Source organism: Triplophysa dalaica, chromosome 7, assembly GCF_015846415.1.
Source record: "Triplophysa dalaica isolate WHDGS20190420 chromosome 7, ASM1584641v1, whole genome shotgun sequence".
NCBI lineage: Eukaryota > Metazoa > Chordata > Actinopteri > Cypriniformes > Nemacheilidae > Triplophysa > Triplophysa dalaica.
Window position 1 is genome coordinate 2,875,494 of NC_079548.1, and position 20,164 is coordinate 2,895,657.

General features: G+C 40.2%; 2 protein-coding genes across 6 annotated transcripts; both read left to right on the forward strand.

Moving 5' to 3' along the window:
- Positions 1–1,093: 1,093 nt before the first annotated feature.
- Positions 1,094–9,623, forward strand: LOC130425920 (gastrula zinc finger protein XlCGF26.1-like). Of its 5 annotated transcripts, none has more exons than XM_056752361.1 (3): positions 1,094–1,184; positions 6,763–6,860; positions 7,137–9,623. In XM_056752361.1, exons 2-3 carry the CDS (start codon positions 6,806–6,808, stop codon positions 9,011–9,013), a joined length of 1,932 nt encoding a protein of 643 aa, XP_056608339.1. In that variant the 5' UTR covers positions 1,094–1,184; positions 6,763–6,805; the 3' UTR covers positions 9,014–9,623. The 5 variants fall into 5 exon arrangements, with proteins under 5 accessions (XP_056608339.1, XP_056608343.1, XP_056608341.1 ...); XM_056752365.1 differs by having other exon boundaries at positions 1,111–1,184; positions 5,835–6,860; XM_056752363.1 differs by having other exon boundaries at positions 1,134–1,184; positions 5,822–6,860.
- Positions 9,624–15,445: 5,822 nt separating this feature from the next.
- On the forward strand, positions 15,446–19,345 carry LOC130426796 (myelin-oligodendrocyte glycoprotein-like). The gene is made up of 8 exons (XM_056753742.1): positions 15,446–15,751; positions 16,505–16,573; positions 16,883–17,257; positions 18,087–18,188; positions 18,268–18,300; positions 18,768–18,809; positions 18,918–18,945; positions 19,151–19,345. Exons 2-8 carry the CDS (start codon positions 16,522–16,524, stop codon positions 19,170–19,172), a joined length of 654 nt encoding a protein of 217 aa, XP_056609720.1. The 5' UTR covers positions 15,446–15,751; positions 16,505–16,521; the 3' UTR covers positions 19,173–19,345.
- Positions 19,346–20,164: the final 819 nt, after the last annotated feature.

Here is a 20,164-nt window from a genome sequence, read left to right on the forward strand (position 1 = left end):
CAGAGATTAACCATGTGACATAATAACTTAAGTTATTGAATAATTTTTAATACTTATACAATTAAACATCTCATAAATCATAGCTTTATTTCCATTTATTATTGTAACAAATCAAACAGTCAAACAAGATTCAAGTGACCCCTGTCTGTGATTTGTGCTCAATACTGCAGGTTAATGTGGAGGTAGTTGCACATGTGTTAACTCGCTGATTATCCAACTCAAATTTTCAGAGTACTAATGGACAAATAAAAAACATACAATATGTTTATTAACATTACTTATATGTATCTATGCAAGCAGTGAATAATGCTTTGTACCACATATTAACAGACGTAAGCTACTGTGATGTGTATTTCATGTTGTGATGTGCTCATTTGCAATACTTATCGAGAAAATGACAGGTCACATGTTACACAACATTAAAAGCGTCTTTAACTTGCGAATGGTTTTAATATTGTTTTATTAGGACACTATGATTATTAACAAAGACAAACAGCAACTTGTTTTTAATTTAAGCATTTCTATATTAATCATTTATAATGTATTATTAACTGTTTAGTTTAATTAATTCAGCGACGCATCATTTGGCATTCATATACATTTTGTGTAGCTCAAGTAGACTCTGCCTCGTGTTACTACTCGCTCCGTAACTGAAGCAGTTTTTAATTGCTTTTCTTCTTTCGTGATATCCTTTGTGACACACCATTACGAGACAGGAAGGAAATATTAACTCTGGGTTTATTTTCATGTGGAACATACGACCATCTGTGACGTCCAACACCCGACTTCCACCGGGAACATTCTTCAAGGCTGCACAGGAGAACAGAATGACATGATAGTAGAACACGCCCTCTGCTGGCCACGTCACAGTGAATATGTGACACAAATTCAGTTTAATAAACAAGAAAATTAAAAAGGTTACGTTTGTTATACACAAGTTCTATATATTTCAGCACGCGTTAACAAATCTGCATTTAAGAAACACACAATGCCTTCATTTATTAATTCCCAATAATATAACGCTTTTGATATATCGCGTTGTTCCGTGTGATTTGGACAAATACAAGTTCCGCCCATTCCCAGTTACTCCTCTCTCTTGCCGTAGACAGACCACAGTCGAAAACAGAGGCACAAGAACAAAAGAAGAAGAGGACTTTATTATTTCAAGATCTTTAAACACAAAGGTTAGTTCACTGTATGAATATCGTGTTGTAAACTTTTCTCTAGAAGAACATGACAAACATGAAATTCAATGTGAGAAGATTAAAAGGTTTACAGAGTGATTGAAGTCCGTCCCGGAGAATCTGTATAAAGACAAACGTGCTGTTTCACTTCTGGAAAAACATTCTTGCAGTTCCTAGAGATAAAACCGAGATTTGTTTTCAAGTTAATCAGTTTACTTAACGTGCTTAACTTTTTTTTACAAGTTCTCAGTATTTAAAGTGTTTAGTTAAGTTTTGGTAGGTTATGATCTATATTTCTGTTTCTTGTATTTTTTCTTCTAAATGTTAACAGACATTTTTTCACTGAATATCTCATACTTATAAAATGTTTAAACAAACATTAACTTAAGAATACTGTATCAGTCATTAATATTTCAGTCACAGAAATAAGATATTTTATTTATAATTTGATACAGTTAATTCTTATTATTGCTCACATCACATGATCAGTGGTCCTTATGTCATTGTCTCATCTACGTTATAAATAATCGCTCAGTTGTTTCTTCATTCTTTAAATGTTTTATTTGTCATTGCAACTATGAGCTGTTTTATTGAAATCATTCAGTAAAATGTGATTCAATTATTAATTTATTGATTTTTTTGAGAGATTTGTTTCTCCAATCCACACTTGAAAATCGGGTCCTTAAAAAGTCTCAAAAAGTATTAAATTCAGATTCTCTTTACGTGTCTTAAATATTTTGGTCACATTTCCGCAAAAATCTGTCCGTTGTTGGAATAAATCTCGTCCTTCGTGTTCAAAAATTAAAGGTAGGCAATCTCTAACAAGTATTCCTGTAGCAGGAACTCTCAATCTCAGCACAGAAACCCCTCACAACTTCTGCTTAGACATTTTCATTAAGGCACACACATTATGTTAATCAAACTATAATAAAGAGTAAAGATTCAAACATAATTAAACTTATTAAAAACTCCTTCACCGTCTGACTGACCTAACGACTGTTCACAATCAGTGAACGGACATGAGATTTTTCTCCCCGCGATAGTTCTGCGTCATCAGAGAGAACGTCTCGGTTACGTCTGTAACCTTCGTTCCCTGATGGAGGGAACGAGACGTTGTTGAGAGACAGACTGGGGTTTGATTCTGAGAACCTATCATCTCCGAGATAAAACTAAAACGCCAATGGGGATTGGCCAATGGCCCGCCCACGCCAGTCTACCTTTGTACATACGTGTATAAAAGGAAGATGGCGGCGGTCATTCATCACCCTTTGTGCTCAGGAACCTTAGAGGTGCTCCTTGCAGCGGATCGGCAAAGCGTTGTGGCATGAAGACACAACGTCTCGTTCCCTCCATCAGGGAACGAAGGTTACAGACGTAACCGAGACATTCTCCTTCAGTCGGTCTCTCGACGTTGTTGAGAGACAGACTGGGGATATATCTTAACACGCCACGGCGCTGAGCCGTATTATGACCTCGAGCTGCAATAGTCCTAGTATAGGGGCCCACCTAATTAGGGGCGACACTGCCAGTGTGGGAACCTTGGGCACGTAACCAGGCCGGTATCTCAGAAGACTACCGCCCAATTTCCAGGCACCCATGGGACCTGAAGAATACTAGAGGTCCCTACCCTCTTGCAGAGGCAAGCGCCATCAAGAGCGGCCTTCATCGTAACAAGGACGAGAGGCGTCCCAGAGGGGCTCACAGGCCCAAAGGCCATGTAGGACCTACGGTCCTAAGAGGGTACGGTACGCGGCCGGAGTCGCGCTGCTGAGAACCTGGTGACCAGGTTATGATAACCAAGAAACTTACCCTCCAGGCGATTTTGATGAGCGGCCATAGCGGCTGCTTACAATCTAAACACGGAAGGGGAGAGATTACTCTCTAGTCTCTGAAAGGTCAACACTGACCGGATCAAGCAACTCCCTGGGTTCTCACTGAGGGAGAACACTAGAGCGAGAGGCGCCACTTAAGCATGCACACGCCAAGGGTGGGGCTTTTGGCAGGATGTGACCGTCACTGCAAGCCACTCCAGGCCTTCTCGTCCCATCTGGAGGTCAGGCATGGAGATTCCAGAGGCCTGGCCTGGGGTGCCAACCGTGTCCTTCCCCTGTGAAAGGCTTCGTCAGGGGGATCGGCCAGAGGGGGCTATCAGAACTGAGAAGTCTGAGAATCAAGTCTGGTTGGGCCAGTAAGCCGCAACGACAGTACGTGAAGCCACTCTTCTCCGACTTTGCACAGGCCCTGTGCAAGGAGGCTCCTGGGGGAAGTCGTACTTCCGCTTGTCCCACGGCAAGCTGTGTGCTATGGTACCCGTCAGGGTACAAAGCGGGAAAAAAGGGGCTTCTGGGGGCAACAGGATCTGATCCTGGCCACAACAGGATCTGATCCTGGCCACAACAGGATCTGATCCTGGCCACAACAGGATCTGATCCTGGCCACAACAGGATCTGATCCTGGCCACAACAGGATCTGATCCTGGCCACAACAGGATCTGATCCTGGCCACAACAGGATCTGATCCTGGCCACAACAGGATCTGATCCTGGCCACAACAGGATCTGATCCTGGCCACAACAGGATCTGATCCTGGCCACAACAGGATCTGATCCTGGCCACAACAGGATCTGATCCTGGCCACAACAGGATCTGATCCTGGCCACAACAGGATCTGATCCTGGCCACAACAGGATCTGATCCTGGCCACAACAGGATCTGATCCTGGCCACAACAGGATCTGATCCTGGCCACAACAGGATCTGATCCTGGCCACAACAGGATCTGATCCTGGCCACAACAGGATCTGATCCTGGCCACAACAGGATCTGATCCTGGCCACAACAGGATCTGATCCTGGCCACAACAGGATCTGATCCTGGCCACAACAGGATCTGATCCTGGCCACAACAGGATCTGATCCTGGCCACAACAGGATCTGATCCTGGCCACAACAGGATCTGATCCTGGCCACAACAGGATCTGATCCTGGCCACAACAGGATCTGATCCTGGCCACAACAGGATCTGATCCTGGCCACAACAGGATCTGATCCTGGCCACACCGGTCCCCTGAGAGCTGGACTGCGCGAGGATGGAGTTGCCTCTCTCCGAGGCATTTCACTGACGAGAGAGCGCAACGGCTGTCGGGTTCAGTTTGCCAAGGATAACCTGGCCCGCAGGGATAGATCATCCTGCTGACTCCATAAGAGGAGGCATCGGGCGAGTTGTTGCATCTGCTGTGAGCGTATGCCGCCACGGCAGTCGTGCTGTCCGACCGGACTAGTACGTAGTCCTGCACTAGAGGTCTAGTGCCAAGGGGACTGCCAAAAACTCTAGGCAGTAGGGAACCCGTCACTGCGCGCTACTGCCCGTTGCACACTACACCCTACCCCGCAGGGAGGCGCTTGACGCTTTGTACCTGCCCGAGCGGGCCTGCTCGGAGAAGGGTCAGATCTGACCAGGGTTTGGGGTGTGTAGACACTGAGGCGTAGCCTAACCCACCTGGTGCCGGTGTGCCGCCATGCCAGGAACCTGACTCTGAGGCCAGTGTTGAAGTGGCTGTGCGTGCATCAACTCAAGCGGATTATCCGTCGAGGATGCCACGCCAGGAGCCTCAGAAGTGATCAGCGGGACCCGGAGTCCGGCTGCCCAATTCATCCAGTTCAACACCTACTGCAGAAACTCGTTTGGTGAGCATGCTGCAGAAGGGCAGAGTCTAGTTCCACACCGAGATAAGAGGACCTCCCGCTCTTTGCGGAGAGCTTGCCCTTTCCCAGTTAACCCATAGGCCAGAAGGTCTAGGTGCCGAAGCACAAGGTCCCCATGACCGTGAGTGGAGACAGGGACCGACCTAGTACTGATACGTTCTTCCTTCAACACGAAATATCGCAGAAGGAAGGAGACGTAAGAGTAAGGGTCCTACGGGTTGATTGCCACAACCAAACTTGTCGCCAAGATGCGCTTGTGTATCAGCTCGATACAGAGAGGGGCGCCGCCCCCCCCCATTAAAGGCACTGTGAAGTCCGGCCCGAAAGGCATCTCGGTTAGAGGTACAGGTTCGACCGCACTTCCCACCAGAAGCAGCAACCTCGGCCTGAGCACGGGTGCTTCCCCCTTAGGAGAATGCCCCGAACTTGGCTGTAGCCTGGCGAAAATGGATCGCATAACCGAGATGGATTGTCCTCTAGCTTGCGTCACGGCAGGTGCCGTGGTTGCGAAACCGGAGGATGATCTGCTTCACCGTGCCAGGGAGGCTGGTTAGTGGCTGACAGAGTGGTCACCTACACAGGGTGGGACCCCGGAGAGGTTGACTGCTCTGCCTACTTACCTGCTTAGTGTTACCGCCGGCTGACGCAACGTCATGTGTAGATTGCGGAAAGTAGCTATATCACTGGGGGAAGCCCGGAGAGGGAGAGTACTCTCCATCTCCATGGCTTTTCTGTCAGGGCCGCTCTGAGGCGGTTACTCAACAGGGTAGAGGCCTCCTCCTGCGTGGCTCCACATCTCTGACGGGCCATCCTTGGAGGGCCCAGTATCAGAGGGGCAACTGCGGGGAGGCGGGGCTGATGGAGGGCAGGCTGTGCGTAGGACCTCAGCATCCATAGATGGTCGGATCACGGAACAATCTGCTTCTTTACCATAGAATATCTCCACAGTGTCACCATCCAGCCCAAGAAGGCGGACCTTCCGAGATTCATCGCGCAAGGTTGAGCTACAGATCCATGTACCAGTATCGTGGACATCGTCCAACCCAGGGCACACACCCAGACCTTCGTCGCTCGAGGTGCGAGGCCTGTGGCCGTGCGCAGCCGGTTCAACCTTCCCATCAACCAGATCCAAATGCTCTGGCATATGACCCAATGGGTCGCCATAACGTTTTGGACCCTATTGACCGCCATAGCGTGGAGGGTGAAAGCAGTTTGTGAGACTTTGTCGACTCCTCGAAGTGGCAGCATCCGCTAGCCCACCTGGGTGGTCAACATAGCACTTAACTACCTCACTGTCCAGGAAAGTAATAACTTCCTGAGCCTTTCAACAACGTCGAGAGACCGACTGAAGGGGAACTGAGGTCGTAATACAGGTAGAATATATCCCACGTATTAAACAGCTATGGTTATCTATGGTTTTATTGGTGAATATTAAACTAAACCCATCAAGATGACTCACAGCACCCGCATGGCCCTGTGTGTTAGTTTATAAAGAGCACTTACACATGTATAACGTTATAGTTTATAGCCACTGGAGTCAAAGATTGAAATTGTGAAATTACTGCTTGAAATCAAATTTGATGTTCCTTATCTCATAATTATATTCAGAAGACTTTAGGCTAGTTTTCTCAGACTATTTTTACAAACATCATAATACATCTAAAAATATTCAAGTATTCTGAAAACCAATTTCAGTCGTTCACAGAAATAACTGTACAAAATACTGAAAGGGATTTAAGTGGTCTCTAAACTGTGAGGCTGTGTATTTGAAATATATATGTATTAGAATGTGTATGTCCATCGCTGGTTATGTCTTACATTTCATTTAAAGTGGCATTAAAATGGTCTTAAAAATGTAACTGTCTTATATCTGTAGACAACCTGGTGACACAAAATTCATCAAAGAGGAGAGTGAAGACATGAGTGTTACAGACATCAGCACAATGAAAAATGAAGATGATGCAGAACAAAGAGGTCGGTGTCCATTCTTGATTCTTCATTAATGATGTTTAGTGAAAAATTAAAACATTAAATAAAATTAATTGATTCTCTTTTATTACTGTTATTACTTTGGTTTTGTTTATTATTTTGCTACGTTTGACAATGAAAGTACACATGAACAAACACTGTGCTTGTGGTTTTTAGAAATTTAAATGCAAAAAAACATCCATGTTGTGCTTTTGATTCCATGTGTTCGATGTTGAATAAAAAAATATAAAAAAAATATTTGCTTCTTTCCTTTCATTTTAGACATAATGGAACCGGAAGAAACAACGGTATCAGTATGTCCTCATTGTGGAAAGAGATTAAGAAGTGAAGAGCAGCTTGTGAAGCACATAAGAATCCACACTGAAGAAAAGCCCTTTACCTGCCCTCAGTGTGGAGAGAGTTTCACATACAAAAGTTTTCTTAAGACACACATGAGAATTCACACAGGAGAAAAGCCATTCACATGTCTGCATTGTGGAAAAGGTTTCACACAAAATGGTGTTCTTAAGAACCACATGAGGATTCACACTGGAGAACGGCCATACACATGTGTTCAGTGTGGAAAGAGTTTCACATACAAAAATGTTCTTGAGAAACACATGAGAACTCACACTGGAGAAAAGCCGTATCCACGCGTTCAGTGTGTAAAGATTTTCACACAAAAATGTCATCTAGAGGACCACATGAGAACTCACACTGGAGAAAATCAGTATCCATGTGTCCAGTGTGGAAAGAGTTTCACACAAAAATGTCATCTAGAGGACCACATGAGAATTCACACTGGAGAAAAGCCGTTCACATGTGCCCAGTGTGGAAAGAGTTTCACACAAAAATGTCATCTAGAGGACCACATGAGAACTCACACTGGAGAAAAGCCGTATCCATGTGTTCAGTGTGGAAAGAGTTTCACACAAAAATGTCATCTAGAGGACCACATGAGAACTCACACTGGAGAAAAGCCGTATCCATGTGTTCAGTGTGGAAAGAGTTTCACAAACAAAATTCATCTAGAGGTCCACATGAGAATTCACACAGGAGAAAATCCATTCACATGTCTGCATTGTGGAAAAGGTTTCACACAAAACAATGTTCTTAAGAACCACATGAGGATTCACACTGGAGAAAATCCATTCACACGTGTTCAGTGTGGAAAGAGTTTGAAACAAAAAACTCATCTAGAGGACCACATGAGAATTCACACTGGAGAAAAGCCATTCACATGTGTTCAGTGTGGAAAGAGTTTCACACAAAAAACTCATCTAGAGGAACACATGAGAATTCACACTGGAGAAAAGCCATTCACATGTGTTCAGTGTGGAAAGAGTTTCACACAAAAAACTCATCTAGAGAACCACATGAGAATTCACACTGGAGAAAAGCCATTCACATGTGTTCAGTGTGGAAAGAGTTTCACACAAAAAACTCATCTAGAGGAACACATGAGAATTCACACTGGAGAAAAGCCATTCACATGTGTTCAGTGTGGAAAGAGTTTCACACAAAAAACTCATCTAGAGAACCACATGAGAATTCACACTGGAGAAAAGCCGTATCCATGTGTTCAGTGTGGAATGTGTTTCGCATACAAAAATGTTCTTACGACACACATGAGAATTCACACTGGAGAAAAGCCATTCACATGTGTTCAGTGTGGAAAGAGTTTCACACAAAAAACTCATCTAGAGAACCACATGAGAATTCACACTGGAGAAAAGCCATATGCATGTGTTCAGTGTGGAAAGTGTTTTACACAAAAAAGAACTCTAGAGGACCACATGAGAACTCACACTGGAGAACGGCTGTACCCATGTCTTCTGTGTAAAAAAAGTTTTGCGAACAAAAGTGTCCTGAAGCAACACATGAGCATTCACACTGGAGAGCGGCCGTACACCTGTCCTCAGTGTGAAAAGAATTTCATTAGAAAAGGTCATCTAGAGTCCCACATGAGAACACACACAGCAGAGCGTCCATACCTATGTTTTCAGTGTGAAAAGAGTTTCTCGAAAAAAAGTCTTTTTGAGTCCCACATGAGAACTCACACTGGAGAGCGTCCATACTCGTGTGTTCAGTGTGGAAAGAGTTTCACAAAAGAAAAAGTTCTTGAGAAACATATGAGAGTTCACACTGAGCGCTCATAACAATGGCTCTGTTCACACTGTCAGTGTTTGAAATTGTCTTTACAGATGTGATGTGAGTCTTAAATGTTCTGTTCACACTGTCAGTGTTTGAAAATTGTCTTTACAGATGTGATGTGAGTCTTTACATGTTCTGTTCACACTGTCAGTGTTTGAAATTGTCTTTACAGATGTGATGTGAGTCTTTATGTGTTCTGTTCACACAGCAGCTCACAGCTGAAATACTGTCTGTGTTCTGTTCCTGTGTCACTCCTGAAAACCATAGTAAAAGAGTTTTAAATGTAACGTTTGTGTGCCATCAGTTTTTTTCCGTCTTATCTTTTTACAGTCCCACCACTGATCATCAATATCTGTTGTAATGTTTACTGTATTTTTTATCCTTATTTTTTAGCTTATAGTGTAAATATTCAAACACTATTCACTTATTTCACCTCACTGAAAATGAACCTTTTGTTTTGCATTTGCACTGTTGCCTTGTTTTAAAGCCGAACATGTTTAAGAGTATGTAACATGAGATCATGAAAATGACATTTCATGCAGTCTGTTATGTTGCCGTATTTTAAAGTAAGATGTCTGCCAAGTTGTAAGTCTGAAGGTGAATAAATAAAAAAGTTATTTGCTGGTAAAAAACGGGAGTCGACTATGAATCACACAAACGAGTCGTGGATGCATATCTACGTCACTAAACATAGTCCCCGTCTACGTTTGGCTGAGACTGACACGAAAACTTATCTCTCCTCCCCCAAACACTGTCGCTCGTTGGTGATGCGTGTGTATCATGTCCAGAGTCTGTGATCTACGATGTGACACTACGTGCGTATTATTTTAACTACCAAAGGAAGAACGTCTGAGGGAACAATTCATTTTTCAAACGATACCAAAGGAGTATAACCCCAGGGATTAACTGTGCGCGCGTCATTTCACAGAAGATTGGTTTAATAATCTTGGCGCGTTCACTGCAGGGTATGTGAAACGATTATCATTGAAAGAGGGGGAATACCAACTCTATTTGGACCTGCCACCCTACAACATTACATTACGCCACAGTTAATATGTGACAAAAATTTAGTTTAATAAACATATAAATAAAAAATGTTGCGTTTGTTATACACAATTTCAGAAGATGTTAGAGTTCTAAATATTTCAGCATACTTTAACAAATCTACATTTAAGAAACACACAATGCTTTCATTTATTAATTGTTTATTATTGATTTATACATGTCTTTATTCTTTTTCACTCATTCACTCCCCCACCCATTGACTCTTTACTCCTTTTTGACCATGGCATTGGCTCTTAAGCCGTATTCATCAACACAGGTTGACAAAAATGTTTCCATGTCTTTGAGATGTTGAAACACAAACAAAAAGTTATCTCTGTCTTCTGCGAAATGACCCTCCAGGACGAAACAATACCAATATGTGCGTTCCCCTACTATTGCATGAAGATTACTTAACAAATTCAATTTAAACTTTATCTTGGGAAAATATCCTTACCGCTTTATCTATACGAAACGCCATCTTGCCGACAATGTGACGTTTTTGATATCTCACGTTGTTCCGTGTGATTTGGACAATTACAGGTTCCGCCTATTACAAGTTCCGCCCATTACCAGTTACGCCTCTGTCTTGCAGTCCGCAATCAGACTCCGTAAAGGGGTGGAAGGTTAGGACGATTCTAAGGGCCCAGGATGATTTGGGGCCAAGAAGAGCAGACCCCCTTTTTATTTTCCTATTTCTTTTCTCTTTTTTATACATACATTAAATGTGCTAGGGGCCCCTCGTGCACTAAATGTGTATTTTGTCCGTTTTGACCATAGATTTAATATTTAAAAAACAAATAATGTATTTACTGTTTCGGTCACAAGCCTCCCTGCTCTCTTTCTCAATGGTTCATTCCACCAGCGCTGTCTGAGCTATGGTCGCTAGTGTAGCGTCTTTTGCTTATTGGACTTTTTATGATGCAGCGCAGACAGTGACACACGCAGACATGTCACATCAACAGTCAGGGCATCAAAAACGGAATGAAAAGGAAAGAGAAGACAGAGAACGCCAAAGTCGACCGTATGTCACACAGTTTTTCAAAAAGAAACGTAGCTTGCCATATTCCTGTATTCCAAAACTTATTTTTGTTGCTACATGACCTGCTTTTATCTAGCTAGTTTAGTCAAATAATTACTGAATTATGATTTACATCCTAGGCGCAGGCTCCCCGTGACCCGAGGTAGTTCGGATAAAGCGGTAGAAAATGGATGGATGGATGATTTACATCCAACAATAATAACATCTCTGCTTTCTCCGGGATGGGTAATCATGTCTCGTAGACACAGATTCAGCGGCTGCTGCACACCCACGTCCTCCTTCCCCCACGTCCCCCGTCCCCGTCTCAGCCGAACAAGGTGAGCCTGAGCGCGAAACTTCGCGAAGATTGAAGCCTCTAAACACGTCTTATCTACTGTGTTCGCCACATGATGATAACTTTGAAAAACAAAAAGCAATCTACACGCTTCAAAAAGTAGTTATATAAAAGAGTTAGTTATATTTTCGAGTTTGGTGGTTACCCTTGTTCAGAAAAGTGTTGCCTTTGGTTAGTTTGCCAGTCTTTAGAGATAACAGAGTTTGTAAAAATTATTCTTGTTGGAATTTTTTTTAATGTACATGCCTTTGATATTGAAAAGTAAAGGTAGTCTTTAGAGATTACACAAGTTATTCTTGTTGGAAAATGTTGTAAAAGTTATTGAAATTATTGAATAAATTCATTGAATAAACAGGAACTGAAAGAAACTGTAGAATTTATTTTGGTTGTACGTAAAAATATAAATTTTAGGATAACTGAAGTTAATTAACCCAATAGTTTAAAACAAAACAAAGCCTGTTAAATTGATTCAAATAAACAACATTGCTTTTACCTTAAGCAATTAACTTACATTTACTGAAATAAAAAATGTTATTTAATTTCAATGTAATCCAGTTACGTGTAACCAGTTGACATAAAAAAGTTAAGTTAGTCCAACATATTATTTTTTGAGTGTATGACACTTACTGGTTTTATTTCATGGACCCGTCGTATAAATCTGTTCTTCTTACAATGATCTAAAATATCTCTGATAGTTTTGGTCATCTTATCTTCCAATAAGATTGCAATGCTAATTTCCTTAATTTAATTAAATTTAACGTTGAAATGACTTGTTTTTGGTTCAACGTTTGTGGTTTTTAATCTGGGCATGATGAGATCATGGATATCGTTTGAGGTGCAGGTGAAGGGGTGTGTGGGTTTGGCCAGAGAATGTGTGAAGAGGACAGGGTGGATCAGTCTGAATCCTCAGGATGGATACTGGACTGTGGGTTTTTTTGAGATTGGCAGTATTGGGCTGGTATTGAGAATGTTGTTCTTCTTTCTCTGAGTGTGAAGCCTGAGAAGATCGGGGTGTTTGTGGATTATGAGAAGGGTCGAGTCTCATTTTATGATGTGGAGTCCATATGTCATATTTATTCCTTTACTGATAAATCTTTCACTGAGACACTATATCCTTTTTTATCTTTGGGTTTTATTTCATGTGAAAACTTTGCTCCACTCATCATCTGTAGTGATCTCTCATGAGATCTGATAAATATCTGATCTTAAACTAACAGGAGGGGAGATTAACAGACAAAGAACAGAATAAACACTTTCATGAACAACAGGATCTTCAGAGATGATTGCAAGTTTTCGTAAGTTGGGTAAACAATGAAGGGAAATGGGTCAAACATTAGGACAACAAAAAGAATGAGTGCAATAAAAACATGTCTCACAAAGCCTACTTCAGTGTACAGAGCCAAGTTTAGTTTATCTAAGCTTAAATAAGCATTTTTTGTTTTACGATCATGTAGAAAAGATATAGAAATCAGAAATGATCAGTCAGGTGCAGTCAGAAGAGATGTGTTTTCAGCCGATTCTTAAAGATGGCGACAGAATCTTCAGATCTTGTAGCAGGCAGAACAAATGTGGCAGGCACACAAATGTGGAACCGATCCAGAGAAGGTTTGTGAGAGAGATTTTTTTACCTTTTTGGTTGGCACCACAAGAAATTGTTCGTTTGCAGAGCATAGGGATCTGGCGGGTACATAAGTCTGCATAAATGAATGAAGATAAGGGGGTGCCAAACCAGTGAAGGTCTTGTCGGCCAGGAGCAGAGTCTTGAATTTGATGCGATCGACCATAGGGAGACAATGTAGCTTAATGAAGAGAGACGGGGTGGGATCAGGAAATGACCATGAGCCAGGACTCGAACACGGGTTGCCAAGAGCACAACAGCCCCACATGTCGGAGCTCTAACCACAAGGCTATCAGCTCTAACAAACTCTGTTTATTTGTTTTCTCTAGCCACTGTGTTAAATATTCTTACAGGTTGATTGGTTATGTATATAAAGTGTTTTTACACAGTTTGTTTGCACTGGAATTTCTTCAGTATGTTGGTAGAATAAATCAGACCGTCTCCTATGAGACACTTCTGACCCCTGCTGGACACCTATGACAATAACAGCTAAAGAGAAGAAGGATTACTTTAATCTGAGTTTTTTTTTTAATGTATTCTTCAAATATATATATGACTTATTTTAATCTTTTCCATGATGTGGTCAGATCATTTTTACATACAAAAAAGTAATTAAAAGCCTTTCGAGGTATCAAGCTGTTCAAATGGTATGATACAGTATCACACAGAAGTGAGTTCACCCCTCACATTTTAATACATTTTTTATTATATCTTTTCATGTGACAACACTGAAGAAATGACTCTTTGAGTGTACAGCTTATATAACAGTGCACATTTACTGTCCTCTCAAAATAACTCAACACGCAGCCACACATACATGTGTGATTCATTAGTGTTACAAGGTCTCAGGTGTGAATGAGGAGCAGGTGTGTTAAATTTGGTGTTATCACTCTCACTATCTCATACTGATCACTGGAAGTTCAACATGGCAGGGATTCTTTGAGGATCTGAAAAAAGAATTGTTGCTCTACATAAAAATGGCATAGGCTATTAGAAGATGCCATGAGTCTGAAACTGAGCTGCAGCACAGTGGCCAAAGCCATACAGCGGTTTAACAGGACAAGTTCCACTCAGAACAGGCCTCGCTATGGTCAACCAAAGTAGTTGAGTGCACGTGTTCAGCATCATTTTTCAGAGATTGTCTTTGGGAAATAGGCGTATGAGTGCTGCCAGCATTGCTGCAGAGGTTGAAGGGATGGGGGGTCAGTCTGTCAATGATCAGACCAAACGCCAAACACTACAGTTCATTGAGGGAACCATGAATGCCAACATGTACTGTGACATACTGAAGCAGAGCATGACCCCCTCCCTTCAGACTGGGCTGCAGGGCATTATTCCAACATGATAACTCACCAAACACACCTCCAAGATGACCAAGGTGAAGTAAAGGTGAGTGTAAAGGTGAATACCTAAACCCATTGAGCATCTGTGGGGCATCCTCAAACAGAAGGTGGAGGAGCGCAAGGTCTCAACATCCACCAGCTCTGTGATGTCGCTGAAGCTCTGAGAACTCTAAGAGGTTTAAGGCAGTCCATAAAATAATTATGGCGACACAAAATATGGACACTTTGGGCCCAATTTGGACATTTTGACTTCAGGGTTTACTCACTATTGTTGCCAGCGGTTTAGACATTAATGGTTTTGTGTTGAGTTATTTTAAGGGCAAATTCACACTGTTATACAAGCTGTACACTTACTAGTTTATATTGTAGTGTCACTTCTTCAGTGCTGTCACATGAAAAGATGTATTAAAATATTTACAAAAATGTGTTGGGTGTACGTACTTCTGTATGTATTGACAGATTTCATGGATTGTGTATCACATTTGAGGATTATGTTAAATATCTGTTCTGCACTGTTAGTCATTGGATTAACTGACTGAAATGTTTATCATACTGTGGTGTTTTTGCTGTGTTGAAATCACGTGTTTAATCACATGTCACAGCTTGTAAAATGGTTCACTTCAGTTTAAGGAATGTCATAAGTTACAAGATGTAGACAGTTTCAAAACCTGTCTAAAGTTTTAACAGTTTAGTAGCAAAACAAGTGTTTATTAAGTTTAAAGGACATCACCCCACTAAATACCAAAGTTACAGAGTACAGTCTAGTCAAGATATGAAGATAAACATTCACAGAAAGAGTGTGGGTGTGTGTGTGTGTGTGTGTGTGTGTGTGTGAGAGAGAGAGAGAGAGAGAGAGAGAGAGAGAGTGTGTTTGAGAGAGAGAGAGAGTGTGTGTGTGTGAGAGAGAGAGAGAGAGTGTGTGTGTGAGAGAGAGAGAGAGAGAGAGAGAGAGAGTGTGTGTGAGAGAGAGAGAGAGATAGAGAGAGAGAGTGTGTGTGTGTGTGTGTGTGTGAGAGAGAGAGAGAGAGAGAGAGAGAGAGAGAGTGTGTGTGAGAGAGAGAGAGAGTGTGTGTGTGTGTGTGTGTGTGTGTGAGAGAGAGAGAGAGAGAGAGTGTGTATTTGTGTTTTTATGACTCTGTTTATCAGATGAGGGGTGTGACATTCATTCAGATGAAAGTAAAACTAAATCAATTCTCAGGAACTCTTGTGTCTTGTGCTGAAGAAACACATTTGTCTTTACATGTTTATGTCATTTTTCCACATGTTTCATGTCCTAATGGAGTTATTTAATGTAAACAGACTTCAGTGGGGATGTGTTTATCACTGACACCTGATGTGATGCATCTCACTGTTATTACCAGGATTGTAAGTATTTTTTATACTTTAACAACTATAAATGCCCATTGAACAACCTTTCAATAATGAAGTTTAATGTATATGTGACCTTGGATAACAAAACCAATCTTTTGGGTACATTTGTCAAAATGTGAATTTCTATCATAGCGGAGATTCAACCGTTTAAAACTCTGGAATCTGAGGGTGTGAAAGAATCAATATAGTGAGGAAGTCGCATTTGAAGTTGTTCATCAGAGTCACTGTTGCAGGCCATTGATCCAAGTGTTCATATATGTCGGCTAAGAAATGTATAAAATATCTTCATGGAACATGATCTTTACTTAATATCCTAATGATTTTATTGTACTTTAGACTGGTTTTGTGATCAGGGTCACATATAGATTCAGTTATTTATTGACTTATTAATTTCATAAATGTACTGAAGCACTGATATTGGGTAGATGTGTGTGTGATATAATCCATCATCTTTCATGAGTTTGCATTGAAATAAAATCTGACAGTTTAACAGATGAACTCTTCCAGATTTCCATCTATGAAATGATCAGTTCTGCTCCTTGACTCTGATTGGTTCTAAGCTCTTATAAATCCCCTGTAACCCACTGCTTCTTTGGGTTTATTGCTTCGTTGTGTCACATAATTTTCACCAGTTTAACCAGATGGAGAACTATAATAAATGATGTTGTAGTTTATGTGAAATGTTCTCATATCATCTGTATGAACTGAATATTTGTAAAAATATTTTTTCATTATTTGTATTTTCAGTGACGTGTCATTCAGAGATGAAGTTCATTTGTGTGACTTTACTGATTATTACTGGAATTACACAATCAGGTAAATGTATATTGTTTATGCGTAAAATATAAGAGAGATCCTGTAATAATTCATAAAACAATGTTGGATTCATGTTCGCATCAAAAATGAATTATTAATCTGAAGTGTCCAATACTTGAAGTGTCTCTATAGAGACCAGGACAGACATCATATTGTCTCTTATGATCATGTTTGATACACAACACTGAACATCACTGACACGAGAAATGAAATGAAACAGATCATCAGCATAATTCAGTATAACTGTGTTGTCACAAATGACATGTTTGTGTCAAATTGAATCAATAATTTATATTAATCTTATATCAGATGAGTACGAGGTGATTGGACCTTCAGCTCCTGTGATGACTGTATCTGGTGAAGATGTGATTCTGCCGTGTTCTATCAAACCCAACTTCAGTGCTGTGAACATGAGAGTCCAGTGGATCAGACTTGATCTGAAAGACTCAATAGTTCATCTGTATAAAGATCATAAAGACATAAACACAGATCAGCTTCAGTCGTACAGAGGAAGAACTCAAGTGTTTAAAGAAGAACTAGAGAAAGGAAACACATCACTCAAACTCTCAAGAGTCCAAATCTCTGATGAAGGACTTTACAAGTGTTTCATTCAGTCTGAATCCTGGAGTGATGACATCACTGTTGATCTCAGAGTTGAAGCTGAGCAAAATAACATTGATGGAGGTTAGTTATTTCAGTTATATAAATCATTTCTGCTACAAATGAACACAAAGTTTGTTTCCAGACCACATTGTTCTCACACAACTACTTACACCAAAAGTGAGAGAAGTCCTAGTGTTACACTTCGACTACTCTATTAGAGATTTATTCTAAAGATGGATTTTGTATATGCTTCTGTTAATCGACATCCACACATCCATCCAATCCTCATTTAAACATTCTTCTATTGTGATTGGACACTCATGTATTAATATGAGAGAAACTGCCGCACAATCATGACAAAAGAATAATTTTGGTTAAATCATAATTGTTAGATATTTCTCCTGAAATTGTACTTAATGTTATCAGTCTGATTCATGCTATTGACATGTTTTCATTTCATTGATTTGTTACTGTAAGTGAAAATGTTTGTCAAGTCTAGATAACAGTTGAGCTGCTGACATGTTTCAATGATGCTTTGTTTCAATGTGTGGTGACTTACACACCGCATAAAAATACATGTGATGATAATATTTAGCTTATGTCCATACCCTCAAATCTCTCTTTGTTCGCTATCTCCATTAAAATGCATCAAAACTTTACACAGATTCACAGGAGACCGTCTTCTGACAGTGAGAGAAAAGCACAAATCGCTCCACACCGTGTAACTATGTAAACGTTTTGTGTTATAATAAACACAGTGTTAGTTTGAGAAAAGCAACAACATGAGCAAATGTTACTGCGCATGTGCGCATTCGTGGACTTAACTTCCAGTACACATTCACTAACAATAGAGAGACTGTAGATTATATCTGATAACAGATTTATACTCAGCCTCAGTTTTGTTTTACAGATGAAATATTTCACTCTTTGAAGTCTTCAGTGATCACAGTTGCTATTGTGCTCAGTTTGATCGCTGCAATGTTGATCGTTGGAGTCGTCTATAAAAAGAGAGGTAACATTCATGTCAAATAATGTCTGTTTGCAGTTGTTAAGTCATAATATTTTATATTTTAATGTTATTTTCTCTTCAGGACTACAGATGGAGCACCAGAGAATAAATGAGGGTAATTTTGTCTCTTATATTTTTTAAGTTAATGATAAATTGTTAACATGAAACTGTTTGTTGAACTGAATACTCCATTAATGGACATCACATTATAATGAGTTATATTTGATTTAACAGGAAAACAAACACAGTTTTGATTTCTTATTTGACTAAAATAGTGTCTGTGTTTGTAAAGGGTGACAGAAGTGCATTAGCTAACATGAACTAACATTGAGGAATGAAGTTTCATCATTTATTAATCTTATTCATGTTAATACAGTTGTTGGTGTTTGTTCATTGTGCATTAACTCATGTTAAATTTGATTTTAATAAAAATAAACATGAGCTATTATGGATGAATAGATGGATTTTTTATCAAATGTATTGTTCATTGTTTGTTCATATTAGCTAATGCATTAATGTTAACTTTATTGTGAAGTGTTACTTATTCATTTATTTGGATTTTTTATTCTCTTTGACTTTCAGAGCGTGAGACACTTTTGCTGAGAGAGGAGAGGACTGAAAGTGGTGAGTTGTTTTAAACTGCTTCATTAAATGATTTATTAATGAACATTTTATTGTGAATTCTTGATCTCATAAATCTTAAATCTCATTCTGTTATGATTCTCTTTTTAGTGACTTCATTGATAAAAAAAACATTCAGGTAAGTTTCATCTCATCATTGAATATTTCATCTGTTTGTAATTTTGATATTTATTTTTTTCAGTGAATTTTCTCATGTAGCGTGTTTATGATTGTTTATTTCTCTGTAAAGTGATTTTAGTTTCTAGAAAAGCACAAACTAATATTATTATTCTCATCACTATGACATCACTCATCTGTAAACAGAATTCTTCATATTTTAACAGTGAATGTGACTCTGGATGCTGATTCAGCTCATCCTCATCTCATTGTGTCTCATGATGAGAAACAAGTGAGATGTGAAAACAAAGATCAAAGAGAAGAGAATCAAGATGAAGAGCAAAAGAACACGTTTGATAACTATCTGGGTGTTCTTGCCACTGAAGGATTCTCTTCAGGATGTTTTTACTATGAGGTTCAGGTGGAGGGGATGATGGAGTGGTATGTGGGCGTGGCCAGAGAATCTGTCAGCAGGAAGGGGCGGGTCAGTCTGATTCCTCAGAATGGATACTGGACTGTGGCTAAAGGCACTTTCAGTTTGTGGGCTTGTGAGGATTCATATGTTCTTCTTTCTCTGAGTGTGAAGCCTGAGAGGATCGGGGTGTTTGTGGATTATGAGAAGGGTCAGGTCTCATTTTATGATGTAAAATCCATGTGTCATATTTACTCCTTTGCTGATCAAACTTTTAAGGAGAAAATATATCCTTTTGTTTCTTTGGGTTATAAATTGTGTAAAGACTCTTCTCCACTCATCTTCTGTAGTGATCTCTCTCCTTTGGGAGATTCATACAATGACACTTGAGATATTGTGTGAACATTGCAAGTCATTGACATTCTGATCAATGATGTATAGATGGAAGCACTCAAAGTTGCTTTGAATAATGTTTGCCAAAACCATAAATGTGTGTTTACACTGCCAGCCAAAAATTACATTTTGGGATAATGTTAAAGTCATCAGAACTATAGATACAAATGGAATCATGTTGTGCCTAAAAAATCCAAAAGAACTGCAAAGTTGTTTTACAATGACTTGCCTAGAATTGTGCATTATATTCACATTTATGGATTTGGCAGATGCTTTTATCCAGAGCAACTTGCAGTGCATTTTAGTCCATACATGTATTTTTTCTCTGGGATGGAACTCACAGCCTTGTGTTGTTAGCGCAATGCTCTACCAACTGAGCTACACAGACACAATTTTTGAGTTCTCGACCTGCTGTTATTTTTAAACGATATTGATG